Below are 21,234 nucleotides of genomic sequence, written 5' to 3'. Positions count from 1 at the left end.
CTGAGGACTCTCTCAGGCTTATGGAGAGCCATCTTCTCCCCACGCCCCTATCTGGTCTTCCTTTTGTGTGTGTACTCTCTAGGTCCTGATCCCTCAAAGGGCACTAGTCATACTGGATTACGGTCCATCTATATGGCCTCTTTAAAAGCCTTACCTCCAAATATAATCACATTCTTAAGTACAGGGGATTAAGAATGCAACATAAATTTTATTCATAACAAAATCCACAATGCAGTTTCTAATGGTGACTGTTAAGGCAATTATACAGTCTTCAGAAAAGCCAAAAAGAAAGTATTTAACTTCACATCTAATATTTTTGCATAAGAGAAAATTTATACTTAAATGTATTATTATTATTATTATTATTATTATTATTATTATTATTTGCAGTATTGGGGATAGAACTCAGGGGCATTCTGCCTCCAAGCTACACCCCCACCCTTATTTTTATTCTTTATTTTGAAACAAAGTCTTACTGAGTTGCAGAGGGTCTCAGTAGCTGAGGCTGTTGGCGAAATGCGATCCTCCTGTCTCAGCTTCCCAAATGCTGGGATTACAAGGGTACGCCACCACACCTGGCTATCTTAATGCATTTTAATTAATTAATTAATTAATCTTGTGGTACTGAGGTTCCTGAAAACCCTTCTAACTCTGGACTACTCTCCCAGACCTATTACATATATATAATATATATTTAAATTTGGAAACAGGGTCTCTTAAGCCAGTGAGGCTGGCTTTGAACCTGCGTGATCCTCCTGCCTCCACCTCCCAAGTATGGGAATTACAAGCATGAGCCACCATGCCCGGCCTTAATGTATTTTAAATGGTGATAGTATTGGAGTAAAGACATGCCCGTATTTTTATTATAAGTTTTATAAGAAAATGAGAAAATTGGAATTTATATTAAGCCCTGATAATGATAAAATAAAGCAAACACTGATATAAAACTAGTAATTACCATGTTAGAAAATACATCTATTTATAAATATTTGCAATAAATACAAGATGATAAGCTATTAAAATAATTCTCTAAAAATGGTTATTTCTTGAGGTAAAGGACAACTGTGTAAATGCACACTAATCAATCTGACTAAAATAGGGGGAAGTAATAAATCCTTCCTGAAAAAATATAAGGGTGAGGGCTCTTGCAGTATCACTCTTATAAATATGAATTTTCCAGCATTGTGATAGAAATCTAGACCGCTGTTAGAAAATTAGGAATAGAAATACTTCTTAGAATCTATGGAGTGAATCTAGAAGTTTGTTAGTAAGGATCTCCTTTGAGTAGCTTGGTAGATATCCCCCCTTCTGTTGCTCTGCTCCTACTTACCAAAGTATCAACATAAATATGAAATGGTATTAGAAATCTTCAAGTATCTCTAACATCCGCAGCAAATAAATCAGGAGATAAGGGTACCATACAGAATCCAAGACTCAACAGTTTTATCATTTGAAGATACTTTAATTTTGCATTTATTGATTAATTAAAAAACACAGTTGTTTTTAGCATTTCCTAGCTATAGTAGTGATAGGAAATTCCATTCTAAACAAAGAAGTAATTAATGAAATAACAATACACCTTTACACTTTACATTGATAGCTTACAGTTTACAAGGTGCTTTCACATACATTATTTCATTTGATTCTTACAACAAGCAGAAAAAACAGTGAGTGGGAAAGAAAAATCTTTTTTTTTTTTTTTTTTTCCAGGCTTACAATGAGTACTTTCAGACCAATGGGCAGTCAGTACAAGAATATACCAAGAACAAGACAGCAATACCCATAGCCACAGAATCTTTTTTGGTAGGTTGTGTGATAGCAACTGTGTATTTAGCATCTGTGAATGAGTAAGGAATCAGGATAGACACAAGGTTCTCATAGTATTCAAAGAATTTTAAGAATACTGCCAGAGATAAGATGCTCAAAATATATCACCTTACTGAGATTTACCAAAAAGCATGATATCCCTTCAAAATAGAGAGAGATCTTGTCATAATATGTGAAGGTAAGAAGGGACTTCAGACCTCTGAAAGTGCCTAATCAACTCTTCTATTCTACAGATAGAGAACTGAGGCCATGAACTGAAACTCAGATGTCTTGACTTTCAGTCTAGAGCTCCTTTCTATACAATGTCATTTCTTAATTTTACTGGGCAAAAACACATTTGTTTCATATAATATAATTTGAGGTGAAATGCTGTTTGTTGTCACTTCTTTGTTATTCAAGTTTTTAATCTTGTTCTTGGCTACATTGTGGCTGAAACTGAGAACTTCATGTACTTTAAAAATGTTTTAATTTAGTGTACTTGATTGGTAAGAAACAGACTCCCTTGGCATATCTGACAGCTTGCTTATGTTCTTAAAATAGAGAGTGAAATGTAATGGGTGAATAGCCCTCAGAAACCAATCCATATGTAGGAGTTATCTACCTGGGTAGATTCTATAGCTGGACACTAGTAATTTCATAGAAAAAAATATTTGTAGGATTCATAGAAATTTTTTTAATTACTGAAAACTAAATTGTAATAATCAAATTGTCTTTCCCATGATTTATTGAAATAGTTTTACAATAATATACAACAAAGCTACCATAGAATTTGTAGCATACATATAGAATACAATGATCAGCATGTTCTTAGGTCTAAGTGAAATACAAAATGAATTAAAATATTTTATACAAATGGTGTTTTAAATTTATTTACGTGATGATATATCTTTGTTAAATAAAACTTGCTACAGCAGAATATTCCAAACTTTTCTTGCACATTTTAAATACAGGTGGACCAACTGAAATCTGTGTGAGCTTTGATATGACACTGCCATGCAGAAACACTCGACAATCAAAAGACATACAGAGTGGTGAAGAGAACATGTCAGACTGTCAGATGTGATTTTCCAATGTCTTAACAGGCTTAATAAGAGGGTGGTACAGGCAAAAAGAAGCGGTGTCAGTGACCTACCTGCACCGTCAAGGAAGCAAATAGAATGGTAATATAGATTAAGATCAGCATGATTAAGAGAAATTCATCTTGTATCATAAAAAGTGAAATTGGGTATGTTGTTTTAAGATAGGTCACTGAAATACAGAGAGAAAACCAGAGGGGGGAAATAAAAAGCAAAAATACATACATATATATATATATATATATTAAAAATAAAATGGAGTTAAGCCATGGATTTTCATCAAATACTCAACTAAATGTGCAAAAGTATTTGAAAGTTCCACATAACAGCCACATTAAGTTAGTTGGCAAAAAGTATAAAAAATAACAACTCAAATACTAACATTGTATCTGCATGATTATACATTCTGTTTACAGAGAAAAGAGGTTAGAAATTATGACATATCTAAAAATATCACACCTCAAAATTAAAATACAAACATGGCAGTTTTATAACTCCCTCCCCTTCCTCACTGCTGAGGCGTGGGGTGAAAGCAGAAGTTTCAACAGTGCCCCTACCTTAGGCCTACAGATATGTTACACCAGAGTAATAAGCAATAATGACTTCTTTTGTTTTTAACTAATACAAAACAAAGAAAAACCTCATTTAAATAAGAGTACCTCTACATTGTTTGAAAGAACCAAACCATTTGACTTAGCAAAGTATTTATCCAAGTCAGTGTTCTTTTTAGTTTGCTTCCTTTTCTTTAAAAAGTTTACAATGAGTACTATCTGAAAAACTTTGCAATTTGTCACTTTTATGAATCATGTTCTATTAAAACACTGGCTAAAACCCTCATGGAAGAGTTAAAGTTTACAACCTTGAAACTCTAACACCTACAGAAATGCTGGTACCAAGTGAGGAGGTCTGGGGTATGGTCCATAGCTTTAGTTTTTCTTGCTGAATGAGACACACCTGTCACATTATGCGGGCTGGTCACTTCATTACTCAGGGGAGGACGATATAAAAGGAGGTGAAGGGAAACAGAATCTCCGGTCTATAGAAATCCAGATTGCCTGGTTTAGCTACTCTAAATTCATTGCCAGAATAGTGAATTCCAAGAAAGTTATTGTTTTCATTTGTGTAAATTTCCTTTGGTGATAAGATATTTCAGAAACTTGTCAAGAGTTTTGGCAAAAGTGAATCTGAGCTACTCAAAGTAAAAATAATTTTAAAAAGTTTATCTTCAAGCTACTGGCCAAAAAATATTGGCAAAAACTACTAAAAGCAACACTTACTTATCCTTTCTTTCAAACATCACATAGCCAGAACACTGTCCATCTAAAATATCAATTATAAAATGCAGTAAATAAAATGGAGCACTGTTTAGAGAAGAAAAAAAAATGTTAGAGAGGGAGAAAGACAACCCAAAGAGAAGTAGGAAAGTGGTCTAGACTGTGTCGTGGCACAGACAATGCTTGCTTAGCGGTGCCTTGTTACAGAGGTGGATGCAGCGCGCACACGGATGATGGCAATAAAGACCTCACTCAGTTGCTGGAATGAAGGAACTAGGTAACTGCTTCAATAAGGACGGTCTCAGCTCCACCTTATACCTCAAGAGAGCACAAAGACTGAATGTGAACTCTGACGTCATCTTGCTTCTCTCTAAAATTCACAAAATTCTTTTGCACATTTTTCTGTTATAGAGACACGGATATCTTCTTCTTCATAGTCATCAAAGTTGCTGGTATCTCCAGAGCCTCTGAACTTTGGTATGAATGGAGCTTCAACCTGTAATTGGGAGAAAGAGAAATAAGAGGGAAAACAAATTTCTTCGAATTTCTAAACACAAAGGAAAACAAATTCCTATTATTACTACATAATGGTATGTTTAAGTGCCATTAACTCTCTCTAAAACATAATAATACCACTATTAGAAGAAGATAGAAACGGCACTTTTCGTAAAAATTTCAACGTGTTAATTCAAGAAATAGTTCAGGTCAAGAAAAAACTTACAAAAATTCTAGGGTAATTAACTGTTGGCATCCAAAAGCTGACTGCTAAGGGTACAAAACTACAATTAAAAAAATAAGTTTAAGCCAGGTGTGGTGGCGCACACTTGTAATCCCCATGCTTGGTAGGCGGAGACAGGAGAATCATGCAGGTTCGAAGCCAGCAGCTCTGGCACCCTGTTTCCAAATAAAAAGTATAAAAATAGGTCTGGGAGTGTAGCCTGGAGGTAGAAGGGTTTCCAGGAACCCCAGTACCACAAAAAAAAAAAAAAAAGTTTATTTCCAAATCCTTTATTTTTCAAATCTTCTCTTTTAAAATTTCGTTCTCCTGAGGCTAGCAGATAAATACAAAGCTTACTTTTAATATCCTTCCTTTCTTACAAATTTATTTTGTTTAAAATATCTGGCCACCATAACTTTCTGGGAAGTTAAAAGAAAATAGGTCTTTTAAGAATTACAGACTTCTGGGAAGATGGAGACCAGGAAAAGCAGTGTTTATGAGTCCTGCTAAAAGTCAATCTCTATTACCACAAAATCAGCACTTTTCATAGCCAGAAAACACCATCAGCAGAGAAATAAAAAATGTAAACACAAGGGACAGAGAAATAAGACTAGAAGAACAACCAGAGACCAGAAATCAAGCCCGCAATTCGGCACCCCCATGTTCTCGTGCAGCCTTGATTAACTTCCTAGGGTTGAGACTTTTCGATACAACCCAGTAAAGTAGTGGCAGCTGAGATTACAAAAGACTCGAGATACAGAGCACCCTAAGTGAAGTCGTTGTGACCCAGGGAAAGCACAAAATTCTGAAATTATGGGAAAGAGGAACAACAATAGAGCAATGCACACCCAAAACCCATATTAACAGAACCTGATAACACAGAAATTCAGAGATCTCCAGAAGATCAAATCAGGAATATAACTGTAGAAATAATACAGGACTTTTGAAAAGAATTTAGAGTCTAAAAGAAATAAAGGAAGCAATCATTGAGGTAAAGGCCTCAATTCAAAGTATAAACAAGAGTAGACCACGTGGAGAATAGAATCTCGCTCCTAGAAGATGATCACTCTAAAAATGAATGCATAATTTCTAATTTAGAAAAGAAAAATCAGACAGCAGGAATCTGATATTGAAGAAATATGGGCCCATTTTAAGAAAGCTAACTTAAGAATAATTGGAATAGAGAAGGGAAAAGAAGGTGAAACCAAAGGGATTACTAATCTCTTCAAGGAAGTGATAGCAGAAAATTTTCTAAACATAGAGCAAGAGATCGATACACAGGTCCAGGAAACTTACAGAACTCTCTTTAGACAGGATCAGAGGAGGATCCCCACACCACCTAATTGTCAAAATGACCAATGTGGAAGCCAAACAGAGAATCTTAAAGGCAACAAAAACAAAGGGCCAAGTGACATTCAGAGGCAAGCCAATTAGAATCACTCCAGACTTCCCAAACCAAGTCATGAGAGCCAGAAGGGCTTGGAGTAACATATTCCAAACTCTGAAAGAAAACAACTTCCAGCCAAAAGTTTCCTACCTATTAAACTATCTATCAAATTAGATGGGGAAATAACCAGTGCTAGAGAAAATACTCAAAGACATTAACTACAAAGAAGAAATAGGTAATACACACCATAACCAGAGAAACAAGATTTTCCATCCAGCAGACAACTAAGCAAAGAAGAATATATTCATGTGTTTATTGGTTAAAATCTTTGGAGATTCATTATTTATTTCAGTCTTTTACCTATTTCTAAATTGTATTTCTAAATTGTATTGTTTGCTTTTATTGTTGCTAATTTTTAGGATTTCTATTTGGAATATTAATATACCTTCAGATATAGCATTTGGAAATATTTTATCCCATTCTATCAGTAACATTTAACTCTGTTTACATTGTCTTTGATGTACAATATTTTTTATTTTTTAGGAAGTTTGTTTATTCTTTTGTTGCCTGTGCCTTTGAAATCATATCCAAGAAATCATTACCAATTTCAATGTAGTAAAATGTTATGACCCAGGTTTTCTTCTAAAAGTTTATAGTCTTTAAGATTTACATTTAGGTCTTTTATCTATTTTGAGTTAATATTTGTATATGGTGTTAGGTAAGGGTCCAATTTTATTCTTTTTCATGTAATTATTATTTTTCAACAATATTTAGTGAAAAGATTATTATATTTTCTTCACCAAATTTTCTTGGAAACTTTGTCATAAATAACTTGACCATATATGGAAGAATTTATTTCTAGGCTTTTTATTTTACTCCACTGGTTTATATATCTGCCTTTATAGCAGTACTACACCGTTTCAATTATTGTAGCTCTATAAGGTTTGAAATCAGAAAATGTACATCTTCTAGCTTTGTTCTTTTCAAGATTGTTTTGGGTATTTAGAGTTCATATTTCATGTTAGGATAGATTTTTTTCTGAAAAAAATAAATGTACGATAGTTTTACCTTACAAAAAAAAGAAAAAAAAATAGCCTCTGGTAAGAAAGAAAGCAAAAAGAAATAATGAAAAGTTTGATATCAGACAAATGAATCTGTTATGTGAGATTATCATTGTTAATTTTGGATAAATTGCTATAATATTAGATGTGAACCACTAAGCCAAGCATGAGAAGGAGGGATGGGGAGGGAATGGGGTGGGGATGGGGTAGGGGCTAACTGGGCAATGTGTGCATGTATGTCTACACAAGTTTTTATCCCATTATGATGTATGAATACAGTGCACCAATAAAAAAATTAAACAAAAAGAATTACAGAACTGTAAAATTGTATACATTTTTCTTCTTTGGTCCTATCTGTATATATACATTGTATGTATAATATTATGTATGTATCTGTATTTGATATACATATATACATACATACATACATACATACATACATACATATATATAATGTTTTTTTTTTTCTTTTTAGGTCTGTGGATGGAACCCAGAGGCATTTGACCTCCAAGCTACACCTCTTGCCTAATTTTTTTATTCTTTATTTTGAAACAGGGTCTCACTGAGCTGTGGAGGGCCTCACTAAGTAGCTGAGGCTGTCCACGAACCGTGATCCTCCGCTCTCAGCCTCCCAAATGCTGGGATTACAAGCGTGCACCACCATGCCTGGCTTGTATATGATATTTTATGAAGATTCAAGGAGTACTAAATACCTGAAAAAGTTTTTTTTTTTTTTATGAAACCCAGAGGCATCCTACCTGAGTTCCACCCCTAACCTTATTTTTTATTCTTTATTTTGAAACAGGGTCTCACTAAGTAGCTGAGGCTGGCAGAGAACTAGCAATTTTCTGGTCTTAGCTCCCAAGTACTGGGATTATAAGCGTGTGCCACCACACCTGGCTCTCTATGTTTCCCTGGATATTTTTTTTACCTCTATTTTGTATTTTTTATTATTTTTCCCATTTTTTTTTTTTAACAGGGCAAAGGATTGAACCCGGGGCTTTGTGTATACTAGGCAAGTACTCTGCCATTGAGCTAAAGTGCCAATTCCCAGCCCCAGAGGAAATGATTTTAAAAGCAGATACATAAAATTTTAGTACTATACTTTTTATGGAAAGCCTATGTGATAAATGGTTTAATGCACTTCTCAGAATCATGTCATAATAAATTAATTTAACTTAAAATTTAATTGTTGTTATAAATTACAATTGAAAAGCAACCTGTCCTACATTCTTATCTTAAAATAAACATATCTGCCCTTGAATTAAGAAAAAAAGCTTGTAATATAATATATAATCTGCTCAGCACTTATGGAATTTACAAAACAACTACACATAGTTGTTTCATTTTCTCCTCAACACAACTCTGAGGAAGGCAGGGTAGATATTCTATAAAACTCACATGAACAATAAATGGCTAAAGCAGGTCTCAAACTCGTGATTCTCCATTTCTTATCTAGAACTTGTTCTACTGTTTACACCAATGGTCTCAGAAGCTTTTTGATTTATATATCTTAGAGTAAAATATCTTTAAGTCCACATTACAGAAACAGGTAGTTACTTAAGATATATTTACATGCATGGCTATAATAACATAGAATACATATAAACAAGACCCATCTAATATTGTAGCACATTATAAAGTTCATACAATGGTGGAGTATATAACACAAGAATCAACAAAAAGAACTCAAAGTTGAGGGAACAACTGGCCAATTATTACACAACAACAAAACATAGATTTCAAAAAGCACTTAAAGGAAATGCTTGAGACCCATGTAGGGTAGAGCAGACAATTTAAAAGTGATCGTGATCTGGCTGCTCATCACCGGATGGAAGCCTGTTGTAAGTATTGATTGAGACGGAAGGGACTGAAGCTCAGGGCTGGGGAAAGCTGACCTCAGGGTCACTGCAGTCAGGGGTGAACTGCAGTGAGAGAGACACAGAAAAAGAGAAAAAAAGCACATATACCAAATGCCAACAGATGTTCTATCTGGATGATGGGATTATGAGAATTTCAAATTTATTTACTTAATAAGGTACCTGACCTTAATTATATGAAACATATCTCAACCAGAAAGGAAAATGGAGCCTAGACCAGTCTATTTCATTTTTCTCACCATGCTACCCATCCTTCTATAATTTTTTATCTTAATCCAAGTTTAAAGATGATAAAATGGGTGTTTTAGAAAGTTAACCTGATTTGCTCAAGATCATGCTACTGTGGTTGGTTGGTCTGGGACTCAGAAATGTGCCTATATAACTCCAGAGCTCATGTTCTTTCTTTCCTGCCTTTTGAGACTAAGTCTTCCCTCATCAATGCTCAAAGAATAAAGGTTAAGCATATCATATGCAAAATCTATGAATATCTTATTAAACCACTCATTGTTCAGTGGTTTGGGGGTTCATTTTAATAAATATGTTAAAAGGACTTTAAAGAAGTAATGTGATTCTGAAATTGGAAATCTGAAGAACTTGAGATCAAATACGGGCATTATTTATAAGATCATATTTCATATTTATCTTTTTTATTTTGGTGGTACTGGGGATGGAAAACTTCTCCAGGCTACACTCCCAGACATATTTTTTATATTTTTATTTGGAAACAGGGTCTCTTAAGCCAGAGAGGATGGCTTCAAACCTGTGCGATCCTCCTGTTTCAGCTCCCCAAGCGTGGGTATTACAAGCATGCGCCACCACACCCGGCTGAAAGATCATATTTAAATTGATTAACCTACTTGAGCTGATCTTCTTGACATTATGATGGGGGAAATGATACCAACTATTTCATATGATTATTTTAAAGATTATACAGAGTTACTTTTATTATAGTACTGTATCTGTGATAGAAAATTTAGAAAAAAATCTGAAAATGTGAAATAATTTTTATGAGATCTAAAAGGTTTAATAATTGTGAACCTTATTCTTGTCTACATAGCACACTCCTTTGAGATAATGATGTTAACAGTGTCAGCTCTTGTGAGATGCACAGGCTGTGCTGCTTTCGTACTGCTCTGGCTTTGCTATATTTTCTATTTGCTGCATTTTAAATTCTTCTGTTGCTTTGTTTCTATAACATTTTCAAAATATATGAATTGGAAAAAATTATGCTTTTCATATATAACTAGAGTACTATATATTTTTCTCTTTAAACTCACTCATGTGGCTGCATGACATTAGAAAACAAGGCAAGTCTCTAAAACATTAATTTGATTTTATAAAAAATAAAAATCAAGATGAAAACACTATTCGTGCAAGTTATTTTTAACTTGGCATTTAAGAAGCAAAAGGGAAGATAAAGGTAATTCAGCACAGAAAAATCTTTTCTTAAATTTCTCAACTTTTTACAAAGGAGAAATGATTACTATTAATTACAACAATGATTACACTGGCAACTTGGTTTTAAAAAAAGTTAGTTTCTTTTAAATATGCTACTGATCAGGTAGCGGTTGTATTATTATTATGATGGTATAATAATGCTAAAAATTAACTTGATTTATATATACATTCAAGCCTTTAAGTTGTCTGAATTTATAAAACTTAAGAATCCCCTTGGCAAGCAAGGAAGCAGATAAAAGAGAAATCTAAAAAAATCTCAGCATAAAATTAGTCTTCCTGTAATATATATATATATATATATATATATATATATATATATATATATATATATATATATATATGTATGTATGTATGTATAGGTGGTAGCTACCTCCAGGATACACTCCCAGACCTATTTTTATATTTTATTTGGAAACAGGGTCTCCTAAACCAGGTGAGGCTGGCTTCGAACCTGTGCGATCCTCCTGTCTTCCCCCTCTCAAGTGCGGGGATTAAAAGTGTACACCACCATGCACGGCTATGTTTTGTTTATATGACTATCTGATCAGCTTCGTATGGGCAAGAGCAAAGGTTGATTCTGCTCACCACTCTATTTAAGGCACTTTGCAGAACACCTAGCATTAAATACAGGCATACAGTAACCATTTGTAGAAATGTTATGTGAAAAAAAATGCTAAAAGATAAAATCTAGTAGTTGCACCAATTAAAACTCCTATCTCATTGTTTCTGCTCAAATTGATTTTCAAATTGATAAAGGAAAGTTGTATCTGAAGAAATACTAATGCTCATAAATAATTCAGCACACATTTAGAGAGCATAGACTGACCATTCCTGCCAGATGACAATATAAAATGAGTTAAATAGTCTGTTATCAATAAAATATTGCAAAATAATAGTGACTATATAAAATACCAAGAGAGAATAGCCTTCAGAAAAAAATTATAGCAGAGGTAACATTTCAGTTAATTCTCAAAGGATTAATAAAAGTTTGGCAGATTATATAAATGGAAAAATCATTCAGAGGAAAGGGAAAACTTTTACAAGGGCACGGTGTATGAAAAAATAGAAAATGCTACATGACACATATGGAACCTTGGTGAATACCCATAGAAAGGTCAAGATAAAGACTAAAAATATCTCCAACAATTAAAGCAATTAAATGTTATCTCAGGCGACCTGTTAATTCCAGATAGCAGACCTCATTTATTTATATGCTATATTTTTAATGTGGCTTCACATCAATTTTGAAATGCAAATGCTTAGAATATTGTCTAACATATAATTTCCATAGTATTGTGATGAGTATGTGTAGAATTTTTTTTGTGTGTGTGTGTGTGTAGTACTGGGAATTGAACCCAGAGGCGTTCTACCTCTGAGCTACACCCTCAGCCCTTTTCTATTTTGACACAGGGTCTCCTAAGTTGCTGAAGCCTTAAAGTAGTGATCATTCTATCTCAGCCTCCCAAGTACTGGGATTATAAGTATGCACTACTACATTCAGTTTGAAAAAATTTAATAAGAGAAACATTTCAGATTAATGGTCAAGATAGAATACAGTCTTTCTGCCTTATGTAAAAAAAAAAAAAACTTTAAAAAGCTTTAAAATAATAAATGAAGAGTCTCACCTTCCTCTGGTAAATAGCAATCCAATCTGTTGTAGCAAACCACTTGTGAGTTTTTATATCACTCACACCATTCTTTAGATTTCCAAATCGCTTTGTCAAATCCACCTGAAGCAAGTTCCTTAGAAGATCCTTGAGATCTGAACTGAAGTGGGATGGGAATCGGACCTGCAAAGACACAGCATGTAGTAGGAAAACACCTTAATACTCATGTTCTGTTTTAATCACACACAGGCTATTGTCAAGGTGACAGGTCATTATATAAACAAAAATATTTAATGGTGACCTTCAAATGCCTTTACATGTTCCCCCACCCATAGAAGTCTTATAGAAGGACACTTAGATGAATGAATGAACACTGATCTTTTAGAGTCTTGTTTTAATCATGAATACCCTTTTAAGAGCATAAACCAGTCTCCAGAAATTAAATGTGATATATACAAAATTTTTCTAGCAATATCAGAAAGCTCACCTAATTTCAAGAGAGATCCTCTTAGATCTCACATAAACCTCTTCTCAGAGATGGACAAAATAAATAAACTTGTAATATAAATAGAATAAGCAGTATATGAAATAAACCAGTATGTACATTTTAAAAGGCAATCTATCCCATTACTCTGATAGAGGGGTAATATCCAGAATATACAAAGAATTCACAAGACTATACACTAGCAAATCAAATAACCTAATCAAGAAATGGGCAACTGAATTGAATAGACACTTCACAAAAGAAGATATACAAATGTCCAATAGATACATGAAAAGATGTTCAACATCATTAGCCATCAGGGAGATGCAAATCAAAACTATGCCGAGATTCCATCTAAACCCAATCAGAGTGGCAAGCATAAAGAACTCAACAACAAATGTTGGCGAGGATGTGGGGAAAGAGGAACTCTTCTACACTATTGGTGGGAGTGCAAACTAGTTCAGCTGCTATGGAGATCAGTGTGGAGATTCCTTAGAAAACTGGGAATAGATCTACCATATGATCCGGCTATACCACTCCTGAGTATTTTTCCAAAGGGGTTGAAATCAGAGAACTACAGTAACATATATTTACCCACATTCATAGCAGCACATTTCTTAATAGCCAAAATATGGAACCGCCAGGTGTGGTGGCGCAGGCTTGTAATCCCTGCGCTTGGGAGGCGGAGACAGGAGGATCCTGCGGGTTCGAAGCCAGCTGTGCTGACTTAAGAGACCCTTTCCAAATTAAAAAAAAAGTATAAAATAGGCCTGGGAGCATAGCTCGGAAGTAGAAGGGTTTCCAGGAACCCCAGTATCGCCAATAAATAAATAAATAAATAAATAAATAAATAAATAAAAATAAAAATAAAAATATAAACCAAAAACAAAAACAAAAAACACAAAATATGAAACCAACCTAGGTCCCCATCAAGAGATGAATGTATTGCTAAATTATGGGAAATACACACAATGGAATTCTACTCAGCCATAAAGAAGAACAAAATCATGTCATTCACAAGAAGATGAAAAGACCTGGAGAACAATATGTAAAGTGAGATCAGCCAAGCAATGAAAGAGAAGGGACATATGTTTTCTCTAATATGCTCAAACTAGGGAGTATTATGAATACCCAAGGGACTGCAGATAATGAATGGAAAACCTCAGCAAAGCTAGAATGTAAGGGTAGGAGAAGAATAAGGCTGAGGTTGATTAATGGAGGAGCTACATTCGAATACGTGTAAAAGTATGAATGTAGCATGGTTAATCTGGACACTCACTGTTGGGAGGGAGGAAGGAGAAGTGGGGAGGGAGAGGGCACCAAGCACAGTCTGGAAAAAAATTTAAAAAATAAATGAAAACAAGGTAATCTATCAAAAAGGAAATCTAAAAATGATTCTAAAATTCCACACTGCTTTTCAGAGCTCAGGAAACCAGTTTTTATTTATTAGTAAAGGTCTTTTAAACATAATTTTGCTACTATGCAATCATATAAAAGTGACTGGAATAAACGGGATGAGGTGATAAAAATGAATATTTCTGGGGCTTGGTATGATTATTATGCCTACTTAAGAGGTGAGGGAGAAGCAACTGAGAAAATACAATGATTATAAAAACTGTCTGGGGCAGCAGAGCCATACTGCTGGCAGCAGCGGTGAGTTCACCAGACAGTTCCACATCAGAGCACTCAATAAGCCACCAGGCTCCAGAGAGGAGGGGTGGACAGTGAGGTGAGGTGAGCAGCTGTGGAACAGCAGGGTGGAATTCAGCAGTTTTTTCAGCGCAAGGAGCGACTAAAGCTCTCAGGGGCCGGGCTCAGCACACCCAGCAGGGACTCAGAGAGGAGCTCAAAACCAGAGAAGAAATACGCCAGCCTCATGGTTGAGGGTGTGGCAGCGATGCTATATTGCCAGCAGTGGCAGCAGCAAGTTCACCAAGTCTACTACAGCTCCATCAGCTCACTCAACAACCGTGAGTCAAATTGTGGCCCCAGGAGGAGAAATCCCAGTACTGCACTCCCAGGGACTTACGCAGATAGTCTCCCTGGGTCAGAGATTTTTGCAGTCCAACCCAGTGGGGGAGTGGCGGCGGCAGAGATATCCCACCATAGTTGCAGCTCCCCGTGGGAGAACACCCAACCTGGCAACCCCATGGTCTAAAGCAGCCTCGATTGACTCCCTGGGTCTGAGACTCTGTGATACAACCCAGTAAAGGAGTAGTGGTGACTGAGATACCACAGACTTGAGATCCAGAGCACCTTAAGTGAAGTCGTAGTGACCCAGGGAAGAACCCAGAGAAAGCACAAACTTCCAAAATCATGGGGAAGAGGAATAAAAATGGAGCAATGAATGCCCACAACCCCAAAACATCAGAACCTGATAACACAGAAATTCAGAGCTCTCTAGAAGATCAAATCAGGAAAATAACTGTAGAAGAAAGAGGACTTTCGAAAAGAATTCAGAGAGAGAGTCTAAAAGAGATAAAGGATGCAATCACTGAAGTAAAGGCCTCAATTCAAAGTATAAACAACAGATTAGACCACATGGAGAATACAATCTCGCTCTTATAAGATGATCAATCCAAAAATGAACACATAGTTTCTAATCTAGAAAAAAATATCCGACAGCAGGAATCTGATATTGAAGAAATATGGGTCCATTTTAAGAAAACTAACCTAAGAATAATTGGAATAGATGAGGGAAAAGAAGGTGAAACCAAAGGGATTACTAATCTCTTCAAGGAAGTGATAGCAGAAAATTTTCCAAACACAGACCAAGAGGTCGATACACAGGTCCAGGAAACTTATAGAACTCCCTTTAGACAGGATCAGAAAAGAAGATTTCCACGCCACATAACTGTCAAAATGACTAATGTGGAAGCCAAAGAGAGAATCTTAAAGGCAACAAAAACAAAAGGCCAAGTGACTTTTAGAGGCAAACGAATTAGAATCACTCCTGACTTCCCAAACCAAGTCATGAAAGGCAGAAGGGTGTGGAGTAACAATATTCCAAACTCTGAAAGAAAATAACTTCCAGCCAAAAATTTTCTACCCAGCAAAACTATCTATCAAATTAGATGGGGAAATAAGAAGCTTCCATGACAAACAGATACTGAAGGAATTTATGTCTTCAAAACCAGCACTACAGAAAATACTCAAGGAGATTAACAGCAAAGAAGAAATAGGTAATACATGCCAGAACCAAAGACACAAGATTTCCCATCCAGTAGACAACTAAGCAAAGAAGAATAAACAGTATATCAAACAGAAATAAAATCTTAACATGGTAGGAATTAAAAATTATCTCTCTATAATCACACTGAATGTAAATGGCCTCAACTCCCCAATAAAAAGACATAAAGTGGCAAAATGGATTAAAAACCAGAATCCATCCATCTGCTGCTTACAAGAAACACACCTTACAAGTAAAGTTAGAAACAAACTCAAGGTAAAGGGCTGGAGCAAGGTAATCCATGCTAATGGAACTCGAAGACAAGCAGGAGTAGCAAACATGATATCAGACAAGTTAGATTTCAAACCCAAACTTATTAGAAGAGACCAAGAAGGTCATATTTTACTGATAAAAGGAATAATCCAACAAGAGGAAATAACAATAATCAACACCTATGCCCCAAACATAGATGCAGCTACTTTCATAAATCAAACTCTTTGTGACATTAAGTCACACATAAATCCCAATACAATAATACTGGGAGACTTCAACACACCTCTCACAACACTAGACACCGATCTTCCAGACAAAGGGTCAGTAAAGATGCCTCAGAACTAAAGAACACCATTAACCAAATGGACCTGTTGGATACATATAGACTATTTCACCCAACTACAGCGGAGTTTACATTTTTCTCAGCTGCTTATGGAACCTTCTTCAAAATAGGTCACATCTTGGGACACAAAATGAGCACTAGCAAACTTAAAAAATGCTACATACTTCCCTGTGTCATTTCAGACCATAATGGAATGAAACTAGAAATCAACTATAAGAAGACCCAGAGAAACAACATAAACATGTGGAGACTGAACATCACACTTCTGAATAAAGAATGGGTCATAGAAGATGTAAGAGGCGAAATCAAGAAATTTTTAGAATTAAATGAAAATAGAGATACAACATATCAAAACCTCTGGGACACTTTGAAGGCAGTATTAAGAGGAAAATTTATAGCACTAAGTGCTCGCATAAGAAAAACAGAAAATCTTCAAATAAATAACCTAATGACACACCTCAAAGCCCTTGAAAAGCAGGAACAATTGAACCCCAAAGCCAGAAATTATTAAAATTACAGCAGAAATTAACAAAATAGAGAATAAAAAACAATACAGAAAATCAACAAAACCAAAAGCTGGTTTCTTGAAAAAAATTAACAAGATAGATAAACAACTAGTCAACCTAACTATAAAAAAAGAATCAACCCAAATTATGAGGATAAGGGATGAAAAAGGAGACATTACTACTGACAGTGTAGAAATCCAGAGGATTATCAGAAACTACTTTGAAAAACTATACTCCAACAAAATGGAAAATCTGGAGGAAATTGACAACTTCCTAGATAAATACAACCTTCCTAAACTGAGTGAAGAAGATATAGAACACTTAAACCAACCAATAACAATCAAAGAGATTGAAACAGCAGTAAAGAGCTTATCATCAAAGAAAAGCCCAGGACCAGTTTCCCAAGTGAATACTATAAAACCTTTATAGAAGAGCTAACCCCAATACTCCTCAAAATATTTCACGAAATAGAAAAAACCGGGACTCTCCCAAATACATTCTATGAAGCCAACATCACATTAATACCCAAACCGAATAAAGACAGTTCAAGGAAGGAAAAATACAGGCCTATATCTCTGATGGACTTGGATGCACAACTATTAAAAAAAAAAAAACTAGCAACACGCATTCAAAACCACACCAAGAAAATCATACACCATGACCAGGTAGGGTTCATCCCAGGGATGCAAGGCTGGTTCAACATATGAAAATCAATCCATGTAATTCACCATATAAACAGAATTAAGGACAAAAATCACATGATCATTTCAATAGATGCTGAAAAAACATTTGATAAAATTCAACATCCATTTATGATAAAAACACTGCAGAGAATTGGAATGGAACAAACATATCTCAACATCATTAAGGCAATCTACAATAAGCCCAAGGCCAACATCATATTAAATGGGGAAAAACTTCAAGAATTCCCCCTAAAAACAGGAACAAGACAAGGATTTCCATTATCACCACTTCTCTTCAATACAGTACTAGAGACTCTAGCCAGAGGAATAAGGCAAGAAAAGGAAATCAGAGGAGTACAAATAAGAAAAGAAGAACTCAAACTTTCACTATTTGCAGATGACATGATACTTTATTTAGAAAACCCAAGAAACTCAACCAAAAGGCTTATAGAACTGATCAACAAATTCACCAAAGTATCTGGATACAAAATCAATCTTAAAAATTCAGAAGCTTTCCTGTACACCAACCATAAATCCACTGAAAAAGAAATTCAGAAAACACTTCCACTCAAGATCTCCCACAAAAAAATAAAATACTTAGGAATAAACTTGACCAATGAGGTAAAAGATCTCTACAAAGAAAATTATAAAACACTGAAAAAAGAAATCAAAAAAGATCATAGAAGATGGAAGGATTGGCAGAATAAATATCATTAAAATGGCCATCCTTCCAAAAGTGATCTACAGATTTAACGCAATGCCCATTAAACTACCAAGATCATTCCTCACATACATAGAAAAATCAGTCTTTAAATTTATCTGGAATAACAAAAAGTCCAGAATAGCCAAGGTAGTTCTCAGCAACAAAAACCATGCAGGAGGAATCACAATACCTGACTTTAAACTATACTACAAAGCCATTGTAATAAAAACAGCATGGTACTGGAAAAAAAAAAACAGATACATAGAGCAATGGAGCAGAATAGAAGACCCAGAAACAAGTCCACACACTTTCAGCCAATTGATTTTTGACAAAGGGGCCAAAAACATACACTGGAAAAAAGATAGCCTCTTCAACAAATGGTGTTGGCAAAACTGGTTAACCATCTGCAGAAAATTGGAAATTAATCCCACTTTCTCACCCTGTACAAAAGTCAATTCAAGATGGATCAAAGACTTGGAAATTAAACCAGAGACCTTGAAGCTCCTTGAAGAGGGCATAGGCCCAACACTGCAACACATAGGCACAGATAAACACTTTCTCAACAAGACCCCCAAAGGCACAACAAATTAAAAAGAGAATCAATACATGGGATTGCATGAAACTGAAGAGCTTCTCTTCAGCAAAGGAAACTATTAAGAACCTCAATCGAGAGCCAATAGAATGGGAGAAGATTTTTGCCACCTACACCACTGATAGAGGACTAATATCTAGAATATACAGAGAACTCAAGAAACTCAACACTAAGAAAACAAAGCATCCAATAACAAAATGGGCAAACGAACTAAATAGACACTTCACGAAAGAAGAAATTCAAATGGCCAATAAATGCATGAAAAAATGCTCAACATCACTGGCAATCAGAGAGATGCAAATCAAAACTACCCTGAGATTTCACCTAACTCCAACTAGATTGGCAATCATTTAAAACACAAACAACAACAGATGCTGGAGAGGATGTGAAGAAGTGGAAACTCTAAGACATTGTTGGAGGGATTGCAAATTAGTGCAACCACTTTGGAAAACAGTATGGAGAATCCTCAGAAGAATGGGAACAAATCTACCATTTGATCCAGCAATACCACTTCTAGGTATGTACCCAAAAGATAGGAAACTAAACTACCAAACTAATGCATGTGTATCTATGTTCATAGCTGCACAATTCACCATAGCCAAACTATGGAACCAGCCAAGATGTCCATCAACAGATGAATGGATTACAAAACTGGGATATGTACACAATGGAATTTTACTCAGCCATTAAAGAAAAACTCAATTACATCATTTTCAGGGAATTGGATGGAACTGGAGGACATTATGCTAAGTGAGATTAGTCAGTCACAAAAAATAAGAAATCAGATGCTTTCCCTAATATGTGAGAGTTAGAGAGAAATGGGTCATAGGAGGAACTCTAGATGAAAAAGGAAATCCTACAGAAGAGCAAACAAGGCAACCTAAAGGAGGAGAAAGGAGGGGGGAAGAGGAAAATCTCTAAAACATACAATGTACTTAAACATATCGAAGTCAACCACTAAGCCAAGCAAGGGAAGGAGGGACAGGGAGAATGGGGTGAGAATTGGGTAGGGGTTAAATCAGTGATGTGTACATGTATGTACACACAAGTTTTTTATCCCAATATGATGTATGAATATAACACACCAATAAAATTTTTTTTAAATAAACAAAAGGAAAAAAAAGAATACATTGGATACCTGACCCCAACTCATAATAGACAAAATGCTTCAAGAATAAACTTTGGACTAATAAAAAACAAAACAAAACAAAACAAAACAAAACAAAACAAAACAAAAAAACAACAACAAAAAAACTGGCCGGGCGTGGTGGCACAGGCTTGTAATCTCAGCATTCGGGAGGCTGAGACCTGAGGTTCGTGCGCAGTTCGTGGACAGCCTGAGCTACTTAGTGAGGCTCTCTGTAACTGAGTGAGACCTGGTTTCAAAATAAAGAATAAAAAATAGGGCAGGGGGTGTAGCTCAGAGGTCAAATGCCTCTGGGTTCCATCCCCAGACCCGCAAATAAATAAATAAATAAATAAATAAATAAATAAATAAATAAATAAATAAATAAAAAACTGTCTAAGATTATTGGGCCAAAAAGTGGTATAGCTGTAATTCTAAACAGGAAGTCTAACTCCAAAGTATAAAATTCTAAATATTCTGTACTGCTTATATGATTTGATAGCCTGAATGTAGTGACTATCAGGAACTTTCTAAAAGACTAAAATTTTCATCTTAAAATATTTTTCTGCACTTTTCATTTATTCTCTTTGAGAAATAAGTAGAGAATAAGGAATATTCAAAAGGCACACTGTCTCTATATAAGTAACATGATACTTTATTCTAGTGGTTATAATAGCTCAAACTTTTACTATGGTACATTCTAAACTTTGTTTAGATTCCAAAGAAATAACTGATTTGAAATAGACCTGTCTTTGCTCAGAATGAGAACTGCATGAAAGGTTCAATGTAAAATTCCAGTTTAATAGTAATATCTCCCTCTTGATGTTCAGAATAGTTGACAGTAATTAACTACAGATAAATTGTGTTATTTTTTGGAGGTAAATGCTTTTTTATTATACTCTTATTGCTGCATTATAGTCTCATAATGTAGTTGATATGATAGTGACACATATGCACACAGCACTTGGTGAGTTTTCCTCAGGATCCCTGCCCACTCCCTCTCTCTTTCCCATATAGAATACTGAAATCAGAATTGGCATTCTCACATATAAATTATATTCTATATT

The 21,234-nt window shown here is 35.1% G+C and overlaps 1 protein-coding gene across 3 annotated transcripts in view; it reads right to left on the bottom strand.

Moving 5' to 3' along the window:
• Positions 1-4,547: 4,547 nt before the first annotated feature.
• The window catches only part of PRKACB (protein kinase cAMP-activated catalytic subunit beta), a gene marked incomplete at both ends in the record, with an annotated part of 144,926 nt that continues 128,239 nt past the window's right edge, over positions 4,548-21,234 (bottom strand). For all 3 annotated transcript variants that reach the window (XM_080693197.1, XM_080693196.1, XM_080693198.1), the window contains 2 exons: positions 4,548-4,673; positions 12,307-12,471. In XM_080693197.1, the coding sequence (XP_080549323.1) occupies positions 4,548-4,673; positions 12,307-12,471 (291 nt within the window). The remainder of the gene's footprint in view (positions 4,674-12,306; positions 12,472-21,234) is intronic.

This window comes from Muscardinus avellanarius (assembly GCF_963383645.1).
Source record: "Muscardinus avellanarius genome assembly, chromosome: 3".
Classification (NCBI taxonomy): Eukaryota; Metazoa; Chordata; class Mammalia; order Rodentia; family Gliridae; genus Muscardinus; species Muscardinus avellanarius.
The sequence above is the reverse complement of the archived record's forward strand: the minus strand, read 5'-3'. Positions and strand labels throughout refer to the sequence as shown.